At 41.9% G+C, this 22926-nt stretch overlaps 1 protein-coding gene across 2 annotated transcripts in view; it reads right to left on the bottom strand.

Moving 5' to 3' along the window:
* Positions 1 to 16924, bottom strand: part of COBL (cordon-bleu WH2 repeat protein) — a 114339-nt gene extending 97415 nt beyond the window's left edge. Inside the window, exon 1 of one of the 2 annotated variants that reach the window (XM_066185575.1) lies at positions 16736 to 16924. In XM_066185575.1, coding sequence (XP_066041672.1) covers positions 16736 to 16779 — 44 coding nt within the window. In that variant the 5' untranslated portion in view covers positions 16780 to 16924. The remainder of the gene's footprint in view (positions 1 to 16735) is intronic. The other variant, XM_066185585.1, reaches the window with a different exon arrangement.
* Between the last annotated feature and the right edge of the window lie 6002 nt (positions 16925 to 22926).

The following is a 22926-nucleotide window of genomic DNA, read 5'->3' as shown; positions in this document are numbered from 1 at the left end:
GAATGGGATGTACTGTCTGGAGGATTTACACCAAACTACTCTGTTTTTCCATTAATGCTAAATTACAGTTGTGTACTAAGATGGAAAAGCAATTCCTTGCCAAAAAGCAACTAAAGAATCACACTCCTTAATTTGCCTGAAAAAAAGCTACCACAGGGTAACCTCTGTTCTTCCTTTTCCCAAAATAAACCCACCCCCATGCTTGTACTTGGAACTCAGTAACATTATATGGTCTTCACATATATGCACTATTCTACCAAGGCATTAACATGTCAATTAAAACTTGATAATATAACGTCTATATACATATATACGTGCAAATAGAAGCAATCTATCTGTCTTTTTCTGACAAGTTGTATGAAGTCAAGATTTTTCCATATTTAGGCTAATATAGATAGCCCCTACACAATCCAAAACTGGCAATCCTTTTTTTGGGGTTGTGGGAGGGCGCTTCTGTACTCACGCAAAACCGCACTGACTGTAACTTGCTCCCTGCCTTTCACATAGATGTTTAACTCTTCAGAAATAAAAAAAAAAAAAAAAAATTTAAAAAATAAAAAAAATAAAAAAAAAAAAAAAAAAAAAAAAGAAAGAAAAAGTAGGAAAGATCTAGTCTAGTTGCTGGGTTGTTGAGCAGAAAAGGTTCTCCAATTTAAAAAATTGTTTGGATGTTTCTTCTTCGTCCTTTCCCAGAAAAAGAAAGGCAGAGCTGTAGACCTGTCCTGTGCATCCCTCACTGAAATAGCCAAGAAGTTTGTGTCTAGCGGGGGGGCGGTCTTCTGTTAGAATCATCTTTCCAATCCTTGACACCTAACTGAAAACCTCAGTGCCAGCCCCAAAGCCTTAACTTTTGACTGACCTTCAGTCAGATGTGGTACTGGAGTGGAATTACCAGAGGAGGATAACTGAGTAGGACACAGCACCTTCATACGTTAAATCACTGCTGCGTGGGCGTCCAGACATGAGTCTGGAAGGGGTCCATCTGGGGATTTTTTGTTTGGCTTTTTTGGGGGGGATAGATCATAGTAACTGTGTCAAAACACCACAAACTCACTTTGTGCCCATGATAAGGCTGTCGCTATTGTGCAGAATCACACTTGTCAGCTGGAAGGCTTGTTTCCCTTCCATAATAAGGCTTTTTCCCCCCGATGAACAGCAACAACAAAAAAAGAATCACAAAGCCTTTTGGTGACATTAGGACCATGGCATGCATATATCATGTCTCTATCTGTCTGTATCATTTTTATGTCTGTTTATACTACAAAATTGAATAATTGAATCATCCTCACCAAATTGATAAGCTTAAAAAACAAACCCAAACATGCTCTTCAATATGGAGAAATGGTGATCTGCAAAGCACATACTCATATAATCATTAGCTTAAGATATAAAGAAATACATTGATTTTTCAATATGAAGTAAAGCCAGACTCCTCAGCACTTTTCTTGCAGCTCTCTTACTCACTTTGTTTCCTCATGATCTTTTATTTGGATTTTCCTGCTTGGCTACCACTTAACTATCAGACTATCATCTGATAGTCCCTGGTCACATTTTAGAGTCCCATCCAGCTGTAATCCCAACTACTTCTGACTACAGTCAGTGGTTGATACCTATTTATATTAAAGGTGAAAATGAATGTAACCCTGGGATTATTAATGATGCCCTTATAATGTTATTTGCTTTTCCACAGATCTTTTGTAGTTTTCACTTAAATCTGTAACTAAATACTGCCAGCAATCTCCTCGCCCTTCCAATCATTTTTCAGCCGCATGTCCTAGTAGAAAATGCTGCACAATACTGACAATTTATAGCTGCAGCCTGTACTTTTAATAAAAACAAGTAGCCAGTCGCTTCACAAATAAAAATCCTCATGGCTCCAAGACTTTCCTTTGAGTCACGGGTAAAGAGCAACTAGACGCTAGAAACTCTGAATAACCCACACACCCACGCTACATGCACCCAAAGATCATTTCCCAGCAGACACTTGTGGACTCATTACTAACGATCCAGCTGCTAATTTAGCATCTGCTCTTCCTCTCAGGTTACCAGCAGGTCCCTCCCTACCCTCCAACCCCGCTCTGAATGGGCCGTACTCACGCACAGCTTTGCTTCTTTAAAATACACGGGTATATTTAGCAACAGTAAGCGACTTTACACGATAAGGAAGAAGCATGGCTCAGATTAAGAAGGTAAATAAAACCCAATCAACTTAATCAAAAGCAGGTTTCATAAAACAAAAGTCTTTTTGATTTGGTCATTTCAGGGAAATTTAAAAGAGGGGAAAAAAGCTATAAAACTTTATCTGTAAGAAAAAAAAATTACCTACCCGTTCTCTAAAAGACAGCTTGCTGCAGTTTATTTAAACTAGATTTTTTTCACTAAGAAACCAAAACTTTAAAGCTATGACAGGTATTTTTGTTGTATAAAGTGAAAAATCTCATATTTTCACAAGGATACCTTCTTCAAAACTTGATTCAGTCATTAAAACATTAATTTTCCAGCCAAGCTGAAAGTACACTGGCAGCAGTAAAGTTCTGAACTTTCACTCAAGACTAAGTTGAATTTGTAGGTAAAAAGGTCTCTGCTGTTTGCATATTGCATTTAATTTCATTATTAAAACTCAACTTCCTGACTTATATAACCATATCATAAAGTTACACAACATTCACTTGTTTTGATTATTAGGAAGTTTTGAGATGGGGTGAAAAAGATAATATACTGAAGTACTAAATCAATAGAACTCTGTCTACTCAATCTGTACATACATGTTTGGTCACATTTTGACAATGTACATGCAAATTTCACTGTGTGAAAGAAATAATTTAATGGAATGAAGTATTAAATGCTATTGAAAAAGGAAAACATTTTCACCGTAAAAAATAAGTTCATTATCACATACTCAGTTCTCTCATTTAAGTGTTCATTGACGTACTGTTCTATTACGATACATTTCCTTATGCAAAAAGTAATAAAGATGGCACATTATGAATTATAGACTGATCTAAGTACAGAGACATAAGCAGACAAATGATGTGATGGCAATATTTAGATCTGTATGCAGAGGTCATATAGCTTGTTATCAGTTTTCTGTAATTACAAAGGTATACTGTAGAAAATACAGTGGTATTGTCTGAGCTTAAAAATAGCTGGAATTAGATTAAGTGAGAAAAAATAGTAATTCTGTTCCTGCCTATATCCTACCTGTAAATCAGTGGGGTTCAGCTGTTTCACTGATTGTATAATTTATATCTAAACATGTAAAACTTTATGATTATTACTATGTCTACACAATTTAACTTGCTATTTCATGAATAAGATTTTTCCCCTTTCTTCTTCTGCAGGACAATAATGATCAGTGAGAAGAAGATAGCAGAGAGAACTGAAAGGTGTCGGGAAAAAAAAGAAAAAGAAACAAGCAGCTTGAGGAAAGTGATTTATGTAGCTGTGGACTTCTGAAAGTTTCCTTTACCATACACCCTGCTGCGTCTTTACATGTACTCCTGGGTCTGCTCAGTTTGTGACTTTCTGGCCCACTGTCATTGTAAGGACAATTTTAGAAGACCAAAGTGCTGCTTCAAGTGTAGGGAACCAGAGCTTTGCCGAGAGATACAGGCTTGCAGATGAGAGCTGAAAGGATCAAGGAGCACAAGACCAAGCAGAACGTGGCTGTCAGATGACAAGCCATGGCAAAGGAAACTCCTTCTGATGCTTGTATAATGCAGCCCCCAAGCAATGATAACTTTACTCCAGATACAAATTCAAAGATGCAGTTCTCCTCTTCTGTCATGCCACAAAATTAGAAACTTGCTAGAGAGAATTAATAAAAAAGGCCAGGAAGAATAGACTTCACTATCAAGGGACAGTTTCATTTTTTCCAAGTGTTTTTCAAGTGAGATTCATTTACCCTGAGCTCCCAGGAACATACACGTATTTTCTAACAATTTAAAAAAAACCCATGAAGACCCAAACTCCACCACTTGTGAAATCTGCAGGCAACACTGCCAAACCACAGAAACATGCTGACTGTGCTATACAAGCCAATAGAGAATTTCAGGCAATTTTGAGTCTGCATCGGTATCAACAAGCCTGCACCCGACTGTGCAGCAGTAAAAATTATATTCCTCACCTCCCATCTTCCACATGTATTTTGAGGAACACAACAATACCACTCTTCTATTTAGAGAGAGTTTAATTGCTGAACACGTGGTTTCCCTGTGTACAGAAAATTTTATAATCTATAAGCTTACATGGTCTGTCAGATCATTAGCCTCATAAATCCATCCATGACTGCAACATTTGTTCAAAGTAAGTAGATAGAACAATTCTGGAAGGAATGGCACAGCTGTACGACTCAGTGGATATGCTTGCTTCAGAAGCAAGGTCCCACAGGGTAGCATTTATTTCCAGTATTAATCAACATATGTTGCCCAAACCAGTTTTGAATCTTCCATCTGCAACTCTGGGAGAAATACAAACACATTAATTCAGAGATACGCTGCCATTTTCAAAGATTCCTAAAATAATCGCACATTTCCTTTTAAATGCCAAGAGAGCCTACCAAAACAGCAAGATAAAAGAAAAATCTGTTTCTTTCTACAAGCAGTAAGCCATGTGCTTGCTCTCTGTTGTGCTACCCATCGGTAAGAAGGCTTGCTACCCAGATCACCTGCATGCAAAGACTAGAGCTGTGCAGGAGCATTTGCAGCCTAATCCTTCCTCACATCACTCCCAAGCAGTTGTACAGGTGCTACTCACAAACAACATGCAAAGAAGCCTCCAAAACAGCAACCATCTCATTGCTGGAAGATAAAGCAATACCATTTTTAAGTCTCTTAACTGCATCCCTACAGTACAGCTGAATGCCACTGAACTTTTTTTTCTTTTTTTTTTTTTTTCCCCCTACACACAGCAATGGTATCCTTGAAAAGAGAAACAAGAGGATATATTTCCCCTTGTCAACTGTCTGGATCATTTGCTTGACGGGTTGATCTGTACTGCAGGCTGACATGCATGTCCTGCATGATGTGCAGGCAGAACAGAGCTCTCTACTCCCTGCCATCGTATGTAGCCTCCTATTCAAATCTGGGACCAAAGTTTTGCACACAGACACTACTACACAGATACTTGAATTAAAAGATAAACTCATTCCCTTAAAAATAAACAAAAATTTAAAAAATAATAAATCAATATTGTCAGTTTCTTTCCAGGCAAATTTAAGTTAAGGTACTTCTCTAATACTAGTACTTTTATACTATACTTCTGTAAAGTATGAAGTAGTTTCAGACATTTTTTTTCTCTCTATCACTTCAATACCAGACTGATCTTGAAAATCTGAAATTATTCTCAGGTAGCAAATTAGTATATAAATAATTGGCAACTCACCGCAAGCAATATTTCTTTTCAAGTAACTCCTTATGAAAATGAAGCAGCACGGGGAATTTACGGTGCTTTTTATGGCAAGAAATCCACGGTATCTGTATAAACAGGTTTTATACTTCAGGCAGTTTTATATGTGTAAAATATTTTCCAGTAGGCCTGGATCTCATTTTTAATAGGAGAAAGTGTGCTATTTAACCACTTGAATGCAAAGAGATTTCATTCCAAAATAACTATTGCTAATTTGAGAATACTCAGTAATAAAAAACAGACAACTATATACTTGAGCAGTATTCAAGTCTGGTGCAATGGCAGGACAAGCTGTAGGCTTTATAAAAAAAAATACAAGCAATATCTGATCTTGCAAAAAGAACAATTGAGAACAGAAACAAGTGGCCTCTGTAGCCTTAACCAGTATGAACAATATATTGTTAGTGTCCAAGAGATCTTTAGGAAAGATGGCAGTTTGAAATTTATCATCATGTAAAGAAAATCAACTACAGAAGGAACACATAGAGGAATGTAAAGATTGCACTCACCCATCATTATCTAAACACCCCCCTTCTTTTGTAACGAGATATCAAGTTTTTGTTACTTTAATATAGAGCATAAACCTGAACCCCTGTAAAGCACCAAGATCAGTGTGCACCCACAAGTATTTCCCTGCTCTGCCCAACTGACGACCACGTTGGTCCCTCTCATACCTGTCTGATGCAGGAGCAGACCCAGAGATTCCAGCCAAGCTGCTTGGGATTTGCACACCTCAGCCTGGCAAATGAAGCAGAGTAAGACCAAACCCAAAAGGCTCTTCGTCTCAAAACGTGGATATTAAGGCAATGGGAGCATTGAGCAATGCCCAGTCTTCTCCCTGCTGAACAGGTCAAATAAATTCATGCTGCTTCAGAGCAGCTGATATCAAAGTCCCATTTCTAATTTTGCATTAAACAATTAGCCAGTACTTTTGCTGCTCTTAATTCTCTGGCAAGTACAAGCAGACTCTCTACTTCTGTGCCATGAGAGTCCAATAGACTGTGGGGACAGAGAGACTCTGAGTCTGCTCAGTCCTTAGCAGTCATTTTGTACAATACTACACTACATCCTTAATAAAAAATCAAGGGGGAAAAAAAAAAAAAAGGAAAAAGAAAAAAAGGTGCTTCTAAGAAAAAATTAAATTCCTGATTTGTCTTATATGGGGCTAGAGAAGACAGTAAATGTTACAAAAAATAGAAAGAAATACTACATCTAAGTCAGGAGAGGGAAGACCCTGTATTTTGATCCTGGTATCAACTGCTAAAACCACCTGACATTATTATATGTGAATTAGAACTACTAAAAGCAAAGAAACTGAAGAACAGCTTGCCCCCATTGATACTCAAATAGTTCCAAAATTCACAATTTGACTACTTCAGAAAGAATTCTAAACACCTATAATCAATGTTCTCTAGAAGAGTAATGTTTCCTGATACCTGTGAATTTGAAAACTGAGTATATACTTGTTGCAGAATAACTAATTGCTCTTTCAGGAATGTATTCTCTTATTTCTTACAAATCCACATAAAAGTTGGAAGGGGAATTTTCTAGGAAGTTAGGAAGAAAAGCAACTTTACTGTCATCATGACATGGTTTAACCATCAACAGGGCTGTGCTTAGGTAGTCTTTTCTGAACTGTTTTATGAAGCTGGTACCATCTATAGGACTTGAGGTGAATGGGAAAAACCAGCCAATTAATTTTTTTATTTAAAACTGCAGTGTAAATTTTTATCCTTCTCCTACTTATACAGGTAATTTGGAAAATCCACAGATCTCTGAACTTAAGATAAAATTCTGTTAGGTAATGACTCATGTAAAAGGTGACTTCTTTGAATTCTAATTTTGATCCTGGACCCTCCATTCATCACACATGGATATGTCTGTGTTTGTCTCTCAACAGAGAAGGTAGGCGTAATAATACAAAGCAATTCCGCACTAACACATTGTATTTGGGACTAAAAAACTTGATCAGAAGATAGCAATCCTTGATTTGCTAGTGTAAGAGCAGGAACAAATATATCTTCTGGTTTACAAAAGATATGATGGAGTTTGAGAATGATTTCCTGCCACAGTCTGGTTGCTCCCTATCATCCCTATGTCAACCTGGGCTCAGACAAGTCTACTCTGACACACAGCCCAGTGTCGGACAATTTGCAGCTGCCCTGGGTAAATTAAGGGTTGGGGACTGACTAAACAGAGAGTGGTCCCAGCTTGTCCCCCTCAGAACAAGTCACAACCCAGGGAATGAAGCTGCACAACACACCTTAAAAAGCCATAAAATAAGCAAAAAGACTGCATGTCTCAGAAAGTACAAGGTTATGCACATCTGACAGCGTAACATCATAATTCTGGCATGTGATGCTGCTCTGTGTTGCTGTGACATGACTGAGTGACTCTCCAGTTCCGCAGAGGAAAAGAAACAGGTAAGTAAAAGCAACCACAATAAATGTTAATTACAACACCGTCAGTTAAGCAACATGATCTGACCTAATTGTAGCTGTATTTAATGAATCGGGAGAGTTAGTCGTAAGAGCACCTGAAGGTGTCACAGTACCAAGATTTTAATCACAGCAGAAGCCAAAGGCTGGCCTCCTTCCCAAGAAGAAAGCTCTGTCCTAGCAGTAAGTGCTCCTCAGAACAACCACAAGCATCATGATCAGCCCCCTTAGAGCAGAGAAAGCTGTGTTGACACTGAAACGTGAGCTTTACCCCCAGGGAAACCAGCAGTAATTTATTTATTATCCATAAAAGTGTAGGCTTGGTTCCAAAAGTACCATGAGAAGTTATTCAAAAGGAAAAAAAAACAAAAAACAAACAAAAAAAAAAACAACCCAGAAAAAATAAAAACCAAACTCAAAACCACAAAAAGAAACAGAAGGAATCTGGATCTGCACCAAGATAGTGCCTCCACAACACCCTAAACTATTGCTGAGATGTTCAGAAATAAAGCACTGCCACAGGAGCAGATATTAAAGAAAAGCACTGAAAAAGTTTTTTCTTCCCATTTGTCTGAAACTGTTTATTGATTTTGGAGACTCCCCTCCTGGCAAACTCAGACCAAAACAGGGGGGGAAACACATGTCCTGTGCACAGTAAGAGCAGGAGTGCCATGCTTGATGTATTTATCTAGGAGGTATTTTTGCTGCCTATGCAAGATACTGACCTCAGACATAAAAAATGCTGAAAGTCATCTAAGCACAGATGTAGAGAAAAATTGAAATAATATGTTTTTTTCTAAAGTAATTTGGAGGTTTTATTTGTCTTTTGGAACCTACTAATGCAGGGAAAAAAGTTGTTGTTACAAACAAAATAACTCTAACAACAAAAGATGAGTGTTTTAATAGGTTTGAGCAGAATTTACTATTAAATTTTCTCTTTCATCAGAAAACTTCTGCCATAGCACCCAAAAAATCTCCAGGGTGAGCAATGGAGAATGCCCACTGGGGAATGCATGGGGCAAGAAGGAAGAAATGAGTTTTTAAAACAAAAGTCATGTAGATAATCTAAAACAGAGCTTTCCTCTTGTGTCCCTGGAGATGCCAGCCTTGACTGCGATGATTCTGTAACTGGTGGATTTACATATACTCCAGCACATGGACCTCCACGCAACCTCTGAGGACAAACTCCTGCTCAAGCCACCACCACACTATCTCCTGGCATCATGTAACACAAATACAAAGAAGAAACATTACCTCTCCCTCCACCAAAAAAACAAGAACCCTGCCTTTTCAGAGAAAAGAGGACCAGCAGACTAACATGAATGACCATCAGACTTTGGAGACAGCAATAACTGGTTATCAGTGATGTTTGTATTCAGACCCTTGAATTTTACTGTTCTTTAGTCTAAACCACTGAAATATTACCAAAAAGCAGTAATATAAAGAGGTTTTATATCATCTTACTATGAATGGTAACAAGAATGTTTATTGAAATAACATTTGAAAATTCAGAAAGCATCTCATCAACCATTAACATTATCCATTTTAAATCTCTGTTTGTGTGGTCTTCAAAAAAAACTAATGTCATTAACACCTGATTACTGAAAACCAACAGTTTTTGCTCCACTTCACAATAACACCCCAGTAACAGTCAATGAGATCAGCACAAATTTATTTAAATAGAGCTGAACACACAGGTAAAGGAAGTAGGCACGGTAAACAGAGAATCACACTGATTGTTAGTCATTCTTGGTGAAAGGGAAAAGTAACGCTTACCTGAATAAGTACTTTTGGATCAGTACTTGCTGTTGGAACCTTACAGTCTGACTATATTTAGAATATTGATAATATAAAATGTAGTTTTCTTGCTCAAGCTCCATGTCAGAGGGAGGATATTGCATGTTACCTGTTTATTTTTTGGAACAAAGAAGTTCTCACTGTTAGCACCACAACACCAGCCCATCTGAGGAAGACCACATTTTCTCTAGCCTTTGAGTCACTAGTAAGAGCTTGCTGCAGAAACACTAACTACAACACAACAGCTTCAGGAATACTGAGGCTCACATCTGTCTGGCTTCTCACTCAAAGGAAAAAGGAGGACTCCATCCTGTGAGATGGTCCTAGCAATTTGGTGTAGTAAAAGCTACTGCAATTATAATCCTCAGCCCTTCCTTTGCCAAGTAAATCCCTGAATGTGGGTTTTCGGTAAGAGAACCCAATTACAGGTTCCCTAATTACCTGATTGATGATTATTTAGGTGAGGGATTCTCCATCACATTTTACTGAACTGTTCCACGTTGCATACACCACAGCAACATTAACAGAGAAGGAGGCAGAAGGGCTCACAGACCAGCCTTAAATACTTATGCACAGATCAACCATCTTTAATAAAAACACAACACTGGAGAACACAGAACCAAACCTGAAAATGCAGTCTGTCTACTGCACATTTTCACCTTTCCTACCTGCTTTAATGATGCTCACCATGTCCAAAAGTGTATTCAGGTTGCATCATTTTTTGACTACTAGAGAAAGCTTTGTAACTCATGTTTCATCACTGAAACTGTAACGGAGTCTGACAACTCTCTTCCATACAACACATCCCAAGGAACACACAAAACAGAGTTTAACAAACAAATATCATGTTGAATTTACAAGAATATGAAATTAACGTTATGGTCCTATAGACAGGCTAAATCTGGAATCTATAGTTAGAACAGAAGAACATTAAAAAAAAATCCCAATCCATTTTTTTTCCCCTTTCTCTGATTATGACAACTCCTCTGCAAAAATGCACAGCACCTGAGGCAAGCTCATTAGCTGAGTTTCTGGTATGAGGGGACTAAAGTGGGTATGAGATGCTGTGCACCAGTGCCATCAGAGCACAGCATTGCCACACAGCTTTGTGATTTGCTCTTTAGCATGGGTCAAGTCCCTGCCTCATCACTCTCATGCTAAAACTCTCATGCTGAAACTACAACAACAATACATTATTCCCAGCATCACTTATTTAATGATAAGCAGCCTGACTCACTGGGCAACTAACAGGTCTGGAAACACTCTCTATATTAAGAGGATTCATACCTTAATAAGGGTAGTAATTTCCATGACCTTGAAATGCAGCCATTTCTAAACGATCCCTAAATCATAATTTTAGCTGGAAACATGGATTGTAAGTATTTTCCAATTCCCAGTTTCTCATGCATAAACTGGCTTAACCTGCTATGGAAAAAACAATTTCTAAAGGCCTGTCATTCTCTTAGAAGCAGCATTAAAGTGTGAAAACTGTCAATTTTCATGGAAATCACAATACCAGAGCAACACAAAAAGCTGCAGTATACAGAACACAGTTGTTGCCAGAAAATCAAGTGTTTGCTGATGCTAACAGAGTAGCTAAAGCCCAGACACAGGGGAACACTTGTTAAGGCACTGAATTGCGATTCAGGAGAAGTGAGGTACTTCCCTAACTCTGTCACAGGCCTCCTGGCTGCTTTTGGAGCTGGTTACATAAATGTGTTCACACTTTTGCCTGGAATTTTCTACATGTATTTCTTTAAGACAAATGAATGCTGTTAGAAATGCTTGTGAGATAATTCAAGTCCGTGACAACAGGAGTCTACAGATGATCAAGAGTAAATACATGTATTCAAGAGAACTCTCATTCCTTTGAAGGGAAAAAGAATTTCTTTCATTCTGGCCATAAGCAGGAGTTGGGATCTGAATTACTTGGCAAAACGAAATATACCACTTCTCCAGCAAGATTAATTACATGCAAAGTAGTCATGTATTTATTGAACTGACTTCAATATAAATATTTAGGAAGTTGTTTTTCTTTAAGGGTCAACATCTTCTGAAAGTGTACCTATGAGAGCACTCGAAACTGTAATTAAAGCCCCCTTCTCTAGTGCAACATCCTGAAATTGACTGTTACTGGTGTAGCCAGCCCAAAATGTTCCTGCAGAGCAGTGAAATGATTCCATGAAGACTAGCAATTTGACCAAGGTGTAAATTTACAGGAGAAAAATCTGAAGAAAAACGAATCTGAAATTACAAGGGAAAGAACATGAACAACTAAAACAGGTGACAGTAAGAAAGAGAAGGTTCAATTTCATCTAATAGTGGCAGGAGTGGCATAAAATAGCAAGATGAAAAAATATAAAAGATTCCATAGGAAGAAAATAATGAGAGACAACTGGGAGATGGGGAAGTCAAAACAAATCCTGAATATTCTAGACAGTACAGAAATGAAAGAGATTTTATAATACCTTTCTTCTCTACTCCGGCAGATTTCTGAAAGAAAGGAAAAGGGGAAAAAGAAAAAGGAAAAATAAGATATGAGAAATAGAAACCTGGACTTCAGAAAGAACAGCTGTCAGGACTGGATTGCATTGCATTTATCTTGTCATTTGGCTTACTCTTACAATTAGTATCCTTATCTTCAGCAATCCTCAGATATTAGTCATGACTGAAAATACAAATCTGTTACGGTATATTAGCTCATCAGTTACATTCATATGGAGGTGCTAAACCCAGAAAAAAATTGCTCTGTTTCATTCTATGCAACAGCAAGCGTAATTTTTCTGTCATTATTATACCAGAGTTTTATTTAATATGATTTATCTCCACTGACACAGAAATACTTTGGGCCCAGACTGAGAGGAAGACAGGGTTAATGTTGACTGTGGTGCCAGAAAAATGCATGACAGGAAAGCTCCCTATCTCAGGTGGACCCATAAGAAGTGAATTGAAGTGAATCAACCGAATTCTACAGGAGTGGTGCAGATACAAATAATGAAACAATGTGAAGGCCAATGCCAAAAGCACCAGTTTTAGTTCTGCAACTGGTCAAGGCAGCAAACTTGCTGCCATGCAGGGATAAAACAAGGGGGAATGGCCTTCCGCTAAAAGAGAGGAGGTTTAGATGAGATATTAAGAATTAGTTTTTACCATGTGGAGAGACAGTGGAACAGGTTGCCCTGAGAGGCTGTGCATATCCCATCCCTGTCAATGTTCAAGGCCAGACGGGATGGGACTTTGAGCAACCTGGTCTTGTGGAAGGTGTCCCTGACTATGGCAGGAGAGCTGGAATGAGATGATCTTTATGGTCCCTTTCAACCCAAACCACTCTGCACTTTTACCACGCTGCTGCTCTACACTTCTGGTTGTAGTCATTGACCTTTGCCATCCACCACTCTGTACATTACACAGAAATCTCATATAAATACAAAACATAGAAAACGTATACAAATTCCTCAGTTTTCAATTAAAAACTAATTACATGTGGTTTCTTTTTACCCTAAATTTTGCAACACCTGGAGGTGAGCTAGAGTATGCTAAACCTAGTGTTACATAGACTAACAGAGGTTCTGTGCACAACAGTGCTCTCCAGGCTTTTCTAGACAAGAAAATAAAACCCTAAACACAATAATAATACTTTTTTAAGGCTGGTTGTGCAGTTTCACAAGGTAACCTACTTAACTATGTGTAGTAGTTATAAAATAGTAAGAAAAGGTTGGGATGTGCAACTTGCTCTTTAGCTGGGGGTTTCCTTTCCCCAGTTTTGCACGTAAACTTTACTGATGTTTCACATCCTTATCTGACTTCCAGGGACACTTCAAACCAGCAGGGAAGTCACTCCAAGGTAGGTGTGCTAAGATGTGCCTGTATTTGTTAGTACCATAAGGCCCTGTGAGATAGGGAAGGAAGATGAAGCACAGAAAATAAAGGTCCTACTTAAAGAAAGCACTCATACATCCAGTTTAACACAGACATGAAGATGGATCCATAAACTGCTGGCTTCTGTGGGAGATGGAGATGCCTTCAGTGGCCAGGGACGATGCTCTGCTCTTTGCAAGGCTCCTAACAGAGCAGAATAGAATTGATCCTTGCACTTTCACTGCTGTTTACAGTGTATATCTGTTATGCCATGTTATGGTCAAAAAAGAAACCAACTGAAACATCAGAGAAGATTTTCTCTGCTCTACCTAATGAAACAAGGGCAGATGCAAACAGAAAGATACTGAAAAGATGTATTTGTCTTTCAGTATCCATGGCATACTCACAGAGTAAACTGTAATTTCTGCTGATGCTACTGATTGTCTTAAATTCACTTTCGTAAACCAAAATATATGTTCATTAAATAAAGCATTATGGACTTGGTAAAGCTTTTAAAAAAACTTACACATAGCAATCAGTAATAATAAAATTATTGGTTCTGAAGTCTACAACTATTTTGGAAACTGAAAAACTGGAAAAACCCTGCAACACCAATACAAAATGCAGTTCTTCCTTTACCATTTAAAACAAAAAACCCCCAACAGTATCCTACATTTAAATGTGTAATTTTCAAGGAATTGTGCCATGGAACACACATAGTCAATTTATCTGTGTAAGCACACAGCAGAGCTGCTCTACCCTGAACCAAATGATATATTAGAATTTGTTCACTGTTTAACAAGGGAGGGTCACAATGTTGCTGCTAATGATTTACATAGACACAAAACAGCTCTGCCTAAATTTTGTTGAAAATTGTGAAGCCACGGTCATTTTAACCTCCTTTTCATAACTGCAAGCTAAGCCAATCAATAAGCTGGAAATACACATAGCACCTCTTCTGCCATGAAAGGAAGGCACTTCTGTCACAACGGCCTTAACAACCAGAGGTACTCAGCCACGCTCCACAGATGCAGTTCATGTCTGGATTCATATGGTAACCTAAAAGGACAAAGCTATGCTCTTGCTGCACTTTCCTGACCCTAACAGATTTCATCACTGAGTGAGTAAAATCTGATTAGGGATCAAACAACCAGTATCTAATATGGATGATAGCCACTCTGGGAATTATGAACCTTTCAGTGAAGTCCCCTGCTAACAGCACAGACAAATCCAGGCTGGGAAGGTCTGACTTGCAAGAAGAGGCAACACAAAGTAATTCAAGGCTGAAATGAGCTCAGATAAAACAGGCAGTCATCCCTTGGTGCACAGGGCAGTGTTTCCCTCAGCTTCCACATGAGCAGATTAGCACCCACACACTTTGTTATACAATATCACAAGTGCATCTGCACCCTACGATTAGATTCATCTTGAGCTATGTCAGGAGCAATATGACTGAAGTTAATGCAGTTACTGTAACTTTTAACATGTACCTGATATCTGAGTCTAGTTGTGGACAAGTTTGCACAGATGAACCTGGTTACAAAGGATTCAGGAGTTTTATTCAGAAACGCCTCCAGGCCCCAGTGGTCCTCTGACATGCACCAATGACATGCGTTCCCACTACAAATTTAGTTTTTTTAAGGAATCTTTGGATACCTAGCAATCGAGACAAATTTTTAGTCAGCACTGCATCTGAATTGCTATTCAAAGCATACATGTAAATTGGCACCACAGATCTCCTCTTCATCAGGATTTTAGAAAGCAGCTATACTGTTACATCAACTAAATACAGAGAGGGGAGGCACCTTACAAATACCACTTTTCCTGGAAGGTTGGCCTAAAAGGTCATGATCAAACAGGCTCAATTTCAGCTGGAATTAAGCATTTTATTTACAAAAAGAGCAGCAAGCTATGTCATACTCTGCAAGTCAAAAAACATGGCACATGCTGCTTCATTACCGCAGCCCTAGTAATGGCATCTTTTCTTCAATCACTGCTCCCTGTACTATTTTCTGTGTACACCGCAAGGTTCCCTATTAAACATAAACCAAGGAAATGAAACTGAACAAAACTACTGTAGCCCACTAGTGCGTACTTTAGAGTTGTTTCCTAATTTGTTGAAAATAAATTTATGATATAAACATTAGAACTAAAAATAAAAAAAGCTGCTGAAGCAATCACAGTCTCTTTCAGTCTGTGCAGACAGTGTGAAGTAGAGCAGTAAATTGCAGCGCGCAGACAGCAAAGCTCTTAAAACTTGCCCAGCTTTTGCTCTGACAAAAGAGATCACTTAGGACCTCATCGTGCTGCTGCTCTCCTTTAATTAACGGACTAATAAATTCCACTGCTGGCATATCTTCTGGTTGTCTGTTCTCTTGAAAAACCCCTAACCCTCCCGGGGTTTGCACTCAGGCTGACCGCTGCTTAGCAATAGTGCTGCGAGAGCGGTACCTGTCACCAAACGCAGGAGACACCGGGAGTAGCCACCACGGTCTCCCACCAACTTCAATTTTGGGCACTTTTAATTCGCGGTTGGCAGTGCTCTCTCTTCCTTCCTCTGCCGCGGCCGTGCGGTGGGGCTGAGACCCACGTCTGGACCCACGTCTGAATAAACCTCTCAAAGGTTTTTGGCAGCTGCGTCCTGGCGCCCGGGCTGACGGGCGTGTGAGCGAGAACCTCTGCAGCCGCGGGGGCTCCCCGGACCCTCCACCGGACGGGTCCGCCCCGAGCCCCGCCGCGGCCCCGGCTCCCTCCCCGTTAGCGTCCCTTCCAAGTCCCGGTGGCCCGGGTCGGGAGCTGCAAGCAGCGGCTGTCCTTCGTCTCGCAGGGCCGCCCCGAACCACCCCGAGGGGAACCAGCCCCGAACCGAACCGGCTCTCCGGTCTAGCAGCCGGAGGGGCAGCACCGGCAGCCGGGCCGGGGCGCCCCTCCCGCAGGGCAAAGGCGAAACAGACACTTTCTCCTGCTCCTGACATTTCTGCACCCGAGCTCACCGCCCTGCCGCCCCCTGCTCCCCGCCGTGCCCCCTCCGTCCCCGGGCCATGCTCCGAGCGGGCCGGGCGCCGACACCTGCGCGTCGCTCCGAGCCCGGCGCCCCAGAGGGAAGCGAGACAGGCGGGACGGAGGAAAGGCACCGCGGCCCGCCGGCCAGCACGGCCGCTGTCGCCGTCCGGAGCCACTCCCGCCCGTGCAGAGGAGAGGCGGCCGGCCCGGCCCGGGTCCCGGCGGGAGCTTACCCGGTGGGGGGTTTGCTGGCCCCCGGGCGCACGAGGGTCTCCATGGCCGGGCCCCCCTCGCCACTTCTCAGAGGACGGGCCGGTGCAAGACGCGATCCCGGCAGCGGCGAAGGTCGGAGGCGGGGGTACCGAGAGGGAGGGAAGAGAAGAGAGTACAGGAGTGAGAGCCGCCCTCGCCCCCTCCTTCGCCCCCACCTCCCCTGCTCCCCGCCCCGCTGCCGGGCGCCACTGCCCGGGCCGCCGTCGCCGCCCACGGCTGCCCAGCCCGGCCGCGGGCAGCGGGCGGGGATGCGCTGCCGGGGCGACCCCCCCCGCCTTACCCGGCCGGCAGGGAAGCCACGCCACGCCGCCGGGCCCTGACACCCGGGCTGCCCGGCCAGACCGCAGCCGGGCACGGCGGGCGAGAGTCAGGCGGCGGAGCTCCCGGCGCGGCGGGGCTCGGCCGGCCGCTGCCCGGGCAGTGCGGGGGCGCTGCGAGCCGGTTTCCATGTGACTGCCCGGCACAAACGCAAACACGGCGGTCGCCCCCGCGGGCACTGCCAGGGCGGCCGCCCACGCCACGGCGTGGGAGACGAGGGGATGGGGTAACAGGCGGGGGAGAGGAGCGACAGACAGACAAACCTCCCCGGCAGCGGCAGCTCCCAGGACCCTCCTCCGTCTCTTCTGCCACGAACTTGGCAAACCCAGTGCTTGTCAGGCGACTGTGCCCGAGACTGAGCCCCGCGGGGAGCGGAGGCTTTTCCTCAGCCTCACACCCTGCCCAGCCCTGGCTCTGCTACCTACGGCCTGGTTCTCGTCACCTATGTTCATACAGACACTTCTCTCGGAGGCGGCACAAACAACTTTTAACATTAGCAGCGGCTGTAGTCAGGAAGAGGGGGTGGAGGGCCGTGGCATGGCAAGGCAGACTTCTGCCAGAGTTTTCCTCCTGCGGAACAAGCCCAGAACGGAAGGCAGCCCCACTCCCAGGGCGGTGCGGGGCGCACAACGGCACAGTCTTCGTGGAAACGTGGGCATCACGTTAAAATCTGTGTGTGTTGTTTCAGGAATATCCCCCCTTACACTTTCCCCCCCCCCCCCCCAGAATATCGATTGCTACACCTGTGTGCGGAAGCAAAACCGGGCGGAGGCCGCGGAGTCTGGCTGGCACTATTGGTGTGTGTGTCCTCAGCCCGGCGCGCCTGGCTGAGGCACGCTGGGCAGCCTGGCTTGTCCAGATATTTCAGGAGTTTCTCTGCTCCTCTCCATTTGTGTCACCTTGCTTTCCCGGCCACGGTGGGAGGATGGCAGAGACAACAGGTCAGGCCTGCAGCCAACACTCGGACCTGGAGACCTGGAGACGGGAGCAAGCAGGCTTAGTGAAATTACAGTAAGAAACTCGAATGAGGAAATAAGCTGCTGCCTTACATCGCTTTTCACCTCGCTGCCTTGATGATAGTCACACAGGTTCTGCTTAATGGCCACCTCTTTCCCCAAACCCTTCCATCCCTTCAGTCCTGAGCTCGTATTTCTGCATACTCTGCCCATCAGAAAGTGTCTTGCCCAGCTCAGGAAACACACAGCGTAGATGCAAGCAGCTTCTCTGGCTCCAAAAGTGAGAGCTGCTTCCTCAGCAAGCAAGACTTGGCAACTAGGCATCAGAAGCTGCCTGTGGCTGATGGCATTGCCATACGCAAGAAAACCCCATCCCAGGCAGATTGAAATTGCTTTGAAACATTCAGACATTGGATTAATTTGCAAGTAACAGAGGAATGAAAGACATGTTCATCTTTTCTGTACTACATGAGTGGAAGATCACTGTAAATGCCTGCCTTTGTCTACCAAGGCTTTTGCATTATGATCAAAATACCACTTTCTATATATTTACCCCATTGTATAACAGAACACTTCTTGTGCTATAGTCATCCTTTATCTTCTCTCACTTTGACAACCTGAACCTTTAATTCCCATCTCCTCAGCAGAGATTTAAGAATGCTGGTTTCCTTTCCCTTCTCTCCAACCCCTCATGTGCAGATGGCTTACGGGAGGCAGCTGCCTGTCCTAGCTCTATGTAGAGAAACAAAACCACGGATTTGCAGAAGCAAAACATTGATCTCTGATTTCCCTGTTATCATGGGTAGAATTTGTCTGAGTCACCACAGTTCAGTAATTACCCCGGTCACCTGAGCCACATGCCGCGGTAATGAGCCTCATGCATGATCTTAATTTGCGCCTTTATGAAAATAAATAGGCTAGGCTACATACTTTATTTTGCAAGTGGATTGGTTCAGTCACTGCATGCTGTCAGTTTCTGTAGCTCCAGGAATGAATGGTCATCTAGTGAATCATGGGAATTTGATTTCACAGCTCTGTTCATCATCTGTTCAGTCATTTTAGATCTCCTCCTTTTACTCCTAAGTCTTAATGCACTCTTCCCTTTTCTAGAACAGTCGCTAAAGCTGCACAGGCACAAAAACCTCTGCAGAAATACTCAAACGTTTCCCCATCTGCATCATTAGCAAACTACACTAAAAGAACTTCCCTTGCCTCACCTGTAACTCCTGAACTTATATTCCTGAGCAGGGGTGTAAAATACAAAACATTAAACTAGTAATTGCTTACTATGTTCCCTTCTTTTTGTACAGCATATCAAAAGAGTGAAAGCCTATTAATTACCAAACTCATGGTCTTGCATCTCCAGAGCACCAGTGGGGCAAAGTGCCCATGTCCCCTGTTCTTTAGTCATGTATATCTGATGGACAAGCTGAGTGAAATGTGAGAAGTACACTGTGTGATGCAACATGGGAATCTGTTTTTCTCTAGGCTGCTTGGCACTGCATGCCCCTCTTAAAAAGGGCAAAGGTGCTATTTGTAGTGTGCATTGTAATCCCCACAAGCGGGGTGCTATGCTCTTTTGTTTAGGCAAAGGGCATTTGTTTGGAGAGGGGCTATATAAGTATTTGCCAATGTCATAAAATTGTGAGATTGGCATGTTCAGTGCTCCCATTTTGTTTAACCCTTTCCTGTTTGTAGAGCTTCATCTCTGTTTCGATGGGCCTCTTCAATGTATTTCCTAAGCAAATCAGTTCACTTGGATGACAAAATCCTTGCTGTAAGTTAGTTTAGGCCTTTACAAATAAAAATCAATTATTCACTAGTGCAATTTCACATTTATGCCTTTGTACAGTTTTCAAAACCTTATTCCTATTTTTCTTCACCTTCACTGCTAGTAGTATTATTGAATCAACCCTTTAAGGGTGCATTTTTCTTCTGCTAAAACTGGCCTGCAATATTTCAGGAATTTGAGTTTGTAGTATAAACGTAACTGAACATGTAAGGAATCTAGTAAGACAAGTCTAATACCAAAGTATTTGTTTATATAGCAAAAAGAGCTTAAAATTAGCACAGCATTAGCTAAGATGAACCAGTTAACCAAGCCTTTTTTCTAGTCCAACACTTAATCTTTTATTTATGATTTAGCTGTTTGAGGACCATCCTAGAATCAGAAACCCGGTTTGACCCTAAAAACCAAAGCAAAAATAACAACCCCAAATTTATAGCAGGAAGAAATTGTGAATAGAAGTTAGTTATTGTGGTTAGGTTCACTTAATAGCAAACTTTTTTAACCACAAAAGTCTTTTTCCCGTTTTAAGCAATCTAGAAGTTGCAATTTAAGCATTAGTCCCTGCAAGAGAGTTGACTTACTGTACAATTGTAAAATTCCTGGCTATGTAATTAGAGCAATTGGAGTTGTGTAGCCTCAAGCTCACAAAACTGTTCTATTTTGCTGTCCATAGTGAAAAGGAAAAAGGAGAAAGGAAGTTAGATTTTCTGGGCTTGCTGGGCCTTTTCCTTAAGTCCCAGAGCACCCATTCTTCAGAAATTTGTTTTGGGAGTTGGCCCTATGTGTCCTATTGTTTTTGTTAGGAACCTGAAATAGCTGAGAGAAAATGATATGCATTTTAGACAAACCAGTCAAAATAACAAATGAAAACATTTACTAGTTTTGAACAAGTGTCCTGTCTTTGCTGGTCCATAACAGCTCAACACATTATCATGTACCACTGAAGAGGCTGAATCTGCTTCAGAATGGCACTGTGGCTTCATGAGTGGGGCACTCAAAGGGGAAAAAGGAACAAGAGTGCTTGGATCTGCCCTTAGTCACATAGCAAATTGCCAACAAGTTTCTGCTTCATCTTTTGTTCTTATTATTTGTCTTGTGTGGTGCTGAGAAGCCTCCTTTGAGACTCAGTGCCAAACTGGACTTGCAGGGCATCTGCAGGAGAGCAAAGGCAGTTCCTCTCCTGGACAGCCTGGGGGTTTTGGAGCAGCAACTTTGGTCTTCTTCATCTTTTAGAAGCTTACGTGTAAAACGTCTGTGATGTCAATTGAGGATCACAAGGAAAGAACCAAAAAATATACCAATCATATGAAAATATGACAAGCCATCTGAAAGAGCACATGGATATAGATATAGATACAGATACAGGTTTTTGCAGATTTTGCTGAGATAGTTCATGCTATTTCTGAATTATTGGGTAATTGTCTTCTGTGTATGTAGAAATACTGAAGCTTGTCCTTTGTCTTGCTGTCTCAAAACCCACTCTGTTTTGAAAGACAGATCCCTTCAGAGATTTTTTTCTTTTTATCTTCCAAAACTTACTGAAGTCAGTGAAGAGTTTAGTGGGTTTTTGGCATTAAGACTTAGAAAAAAGTATCATGAGTGTGGTGAAGTAAACTAGAGGCTCTTGCCCACCCCCTGCATGGAAAAGGCTGCTGAAGAAACCCCTGCTTGACCCTTCACTGCTGCCTTAAAACTGTGGTGTGGTCTGGAAAATGGTGGAGAGAGGGATGGAGGAGCACTAGAGACAAGAGGGTGCATGATGCAGTCCTGGCCCAGCACTGACAATCAGGAGGCGCAGGGCAGATCAAGCACCATCATGCAATGTAAAAATACTCTGGAAAGGGAGGGTCCTTTTGCCTAAGAGAGTATCTCAGGACACATATGCAGGGCAGGGAATGTGATGTATATTAAAAGAGATGGGGAAATGGTGGGTTTATGGGAAATTCACCTCATAAACCCATGGGGTGAATAGAGCAAGAGAAATTTCTGTGTACAATGTTGCCATCAGGACAATAAAACTAGGTTATTTTATAAGTGGACACAGCAGACAACCACATAACCAAGACTGAAGCTGATCTCCATAATACACTGACACAGTCTTGAGTGTAAGAACCATACGACTTTGGGGATTTTGTCTTAAAGATTGGGTGTTGTTTTCATGCTTATTCTTCCATATATTCTTTTTTTTCCCCCAACATTTGTTTTCTCTACCATTTTGTTCTGGGTGTTTTGGGCAAGTAACCTTCAATTTCCTCTCTTTTCTACTATTCCTTTTATTTGAACTTTTTTCCAATGTCCTGGGTTGTAGTATAGGATGTGCACAAAGTATTCTATCACCATCTTCATGAACTGTTGAATCCAGGTGGGGCAGTGTTTTCCCAGACCCCCTCCCTCTGCGCCATTATCTTCTGTTAATGGCCCATAAGATGCCTTGCCCATGACTCACAGATAACTCCCTCCAGGAGCTGTCTCTGTTTAATGGGATATCAAGGACCTCCTGCATGACCCATCATCCCACTGTGAGATGCTCCATCCAGGGGGAGGAGCCAAGCATTCTCACCTGGATATAATCTGGGGTTTGGGACAGAAGGGGGGGCCCTTACCTACTGGATTCCCAGAGGAACAGAGCTACCAGACCTTTCTACAGGATCACTGCTTCAGGAAGACCACCTCATCTGGACTGCTTCTGTCACTCTGCTCAGGTTGTATTCTGACTCTGTCAGTGGTCTTTTATATTATTGCATCTATTTTATTTTACTTTCTTTCCTTTCTTCCTATTAAATTGTATCTCTGACTTGGAGCCTCTCATTTGTTTTGCTTTCAAACCACTACAAAGTTTTGAAACCCAAGGCCTAGTTACAAATGAACTAACATTAATGAAAGTGTATTTACTGAGACAGACCCAGTTGGCCAAAGCTCATGTTCTTGGGCCCAGCTGTGGTGAGAACCTTCCTAGGCAACATACTAATATAAGAAACTTCCTAAAATTAATAGTTGCATGACTCATACTCATCTGAACAGTGAGAGCATACTTCTCTGAACAGTGTCAGAGAAAGCAATAGTACTATCCAGAGAAAATTCAAAATCA

The sequence above is a fragment of the Chamaea fasciata genome, unplaced genomic scaffold, assembly GCF_029207755.1.
Source record: "Chamaea fasciata isolate MVZ Bird 193981 ecotype frontalis unplaced genomic scaffold, bChaFas1.0.hap1 SCAF_1, whole genome shotgun sequence".
NCBI classification, from domain to species: Eukaryota; Metazoa; Chordata; class Aves; order Passeriformes; family Sylviidae; genus Chamaea; species Chamaea fasciata.
Note: the sequence above shows the minus strand (reverse complement) of the source record. Positions and strands in the feature narration are given on the sequence as shown.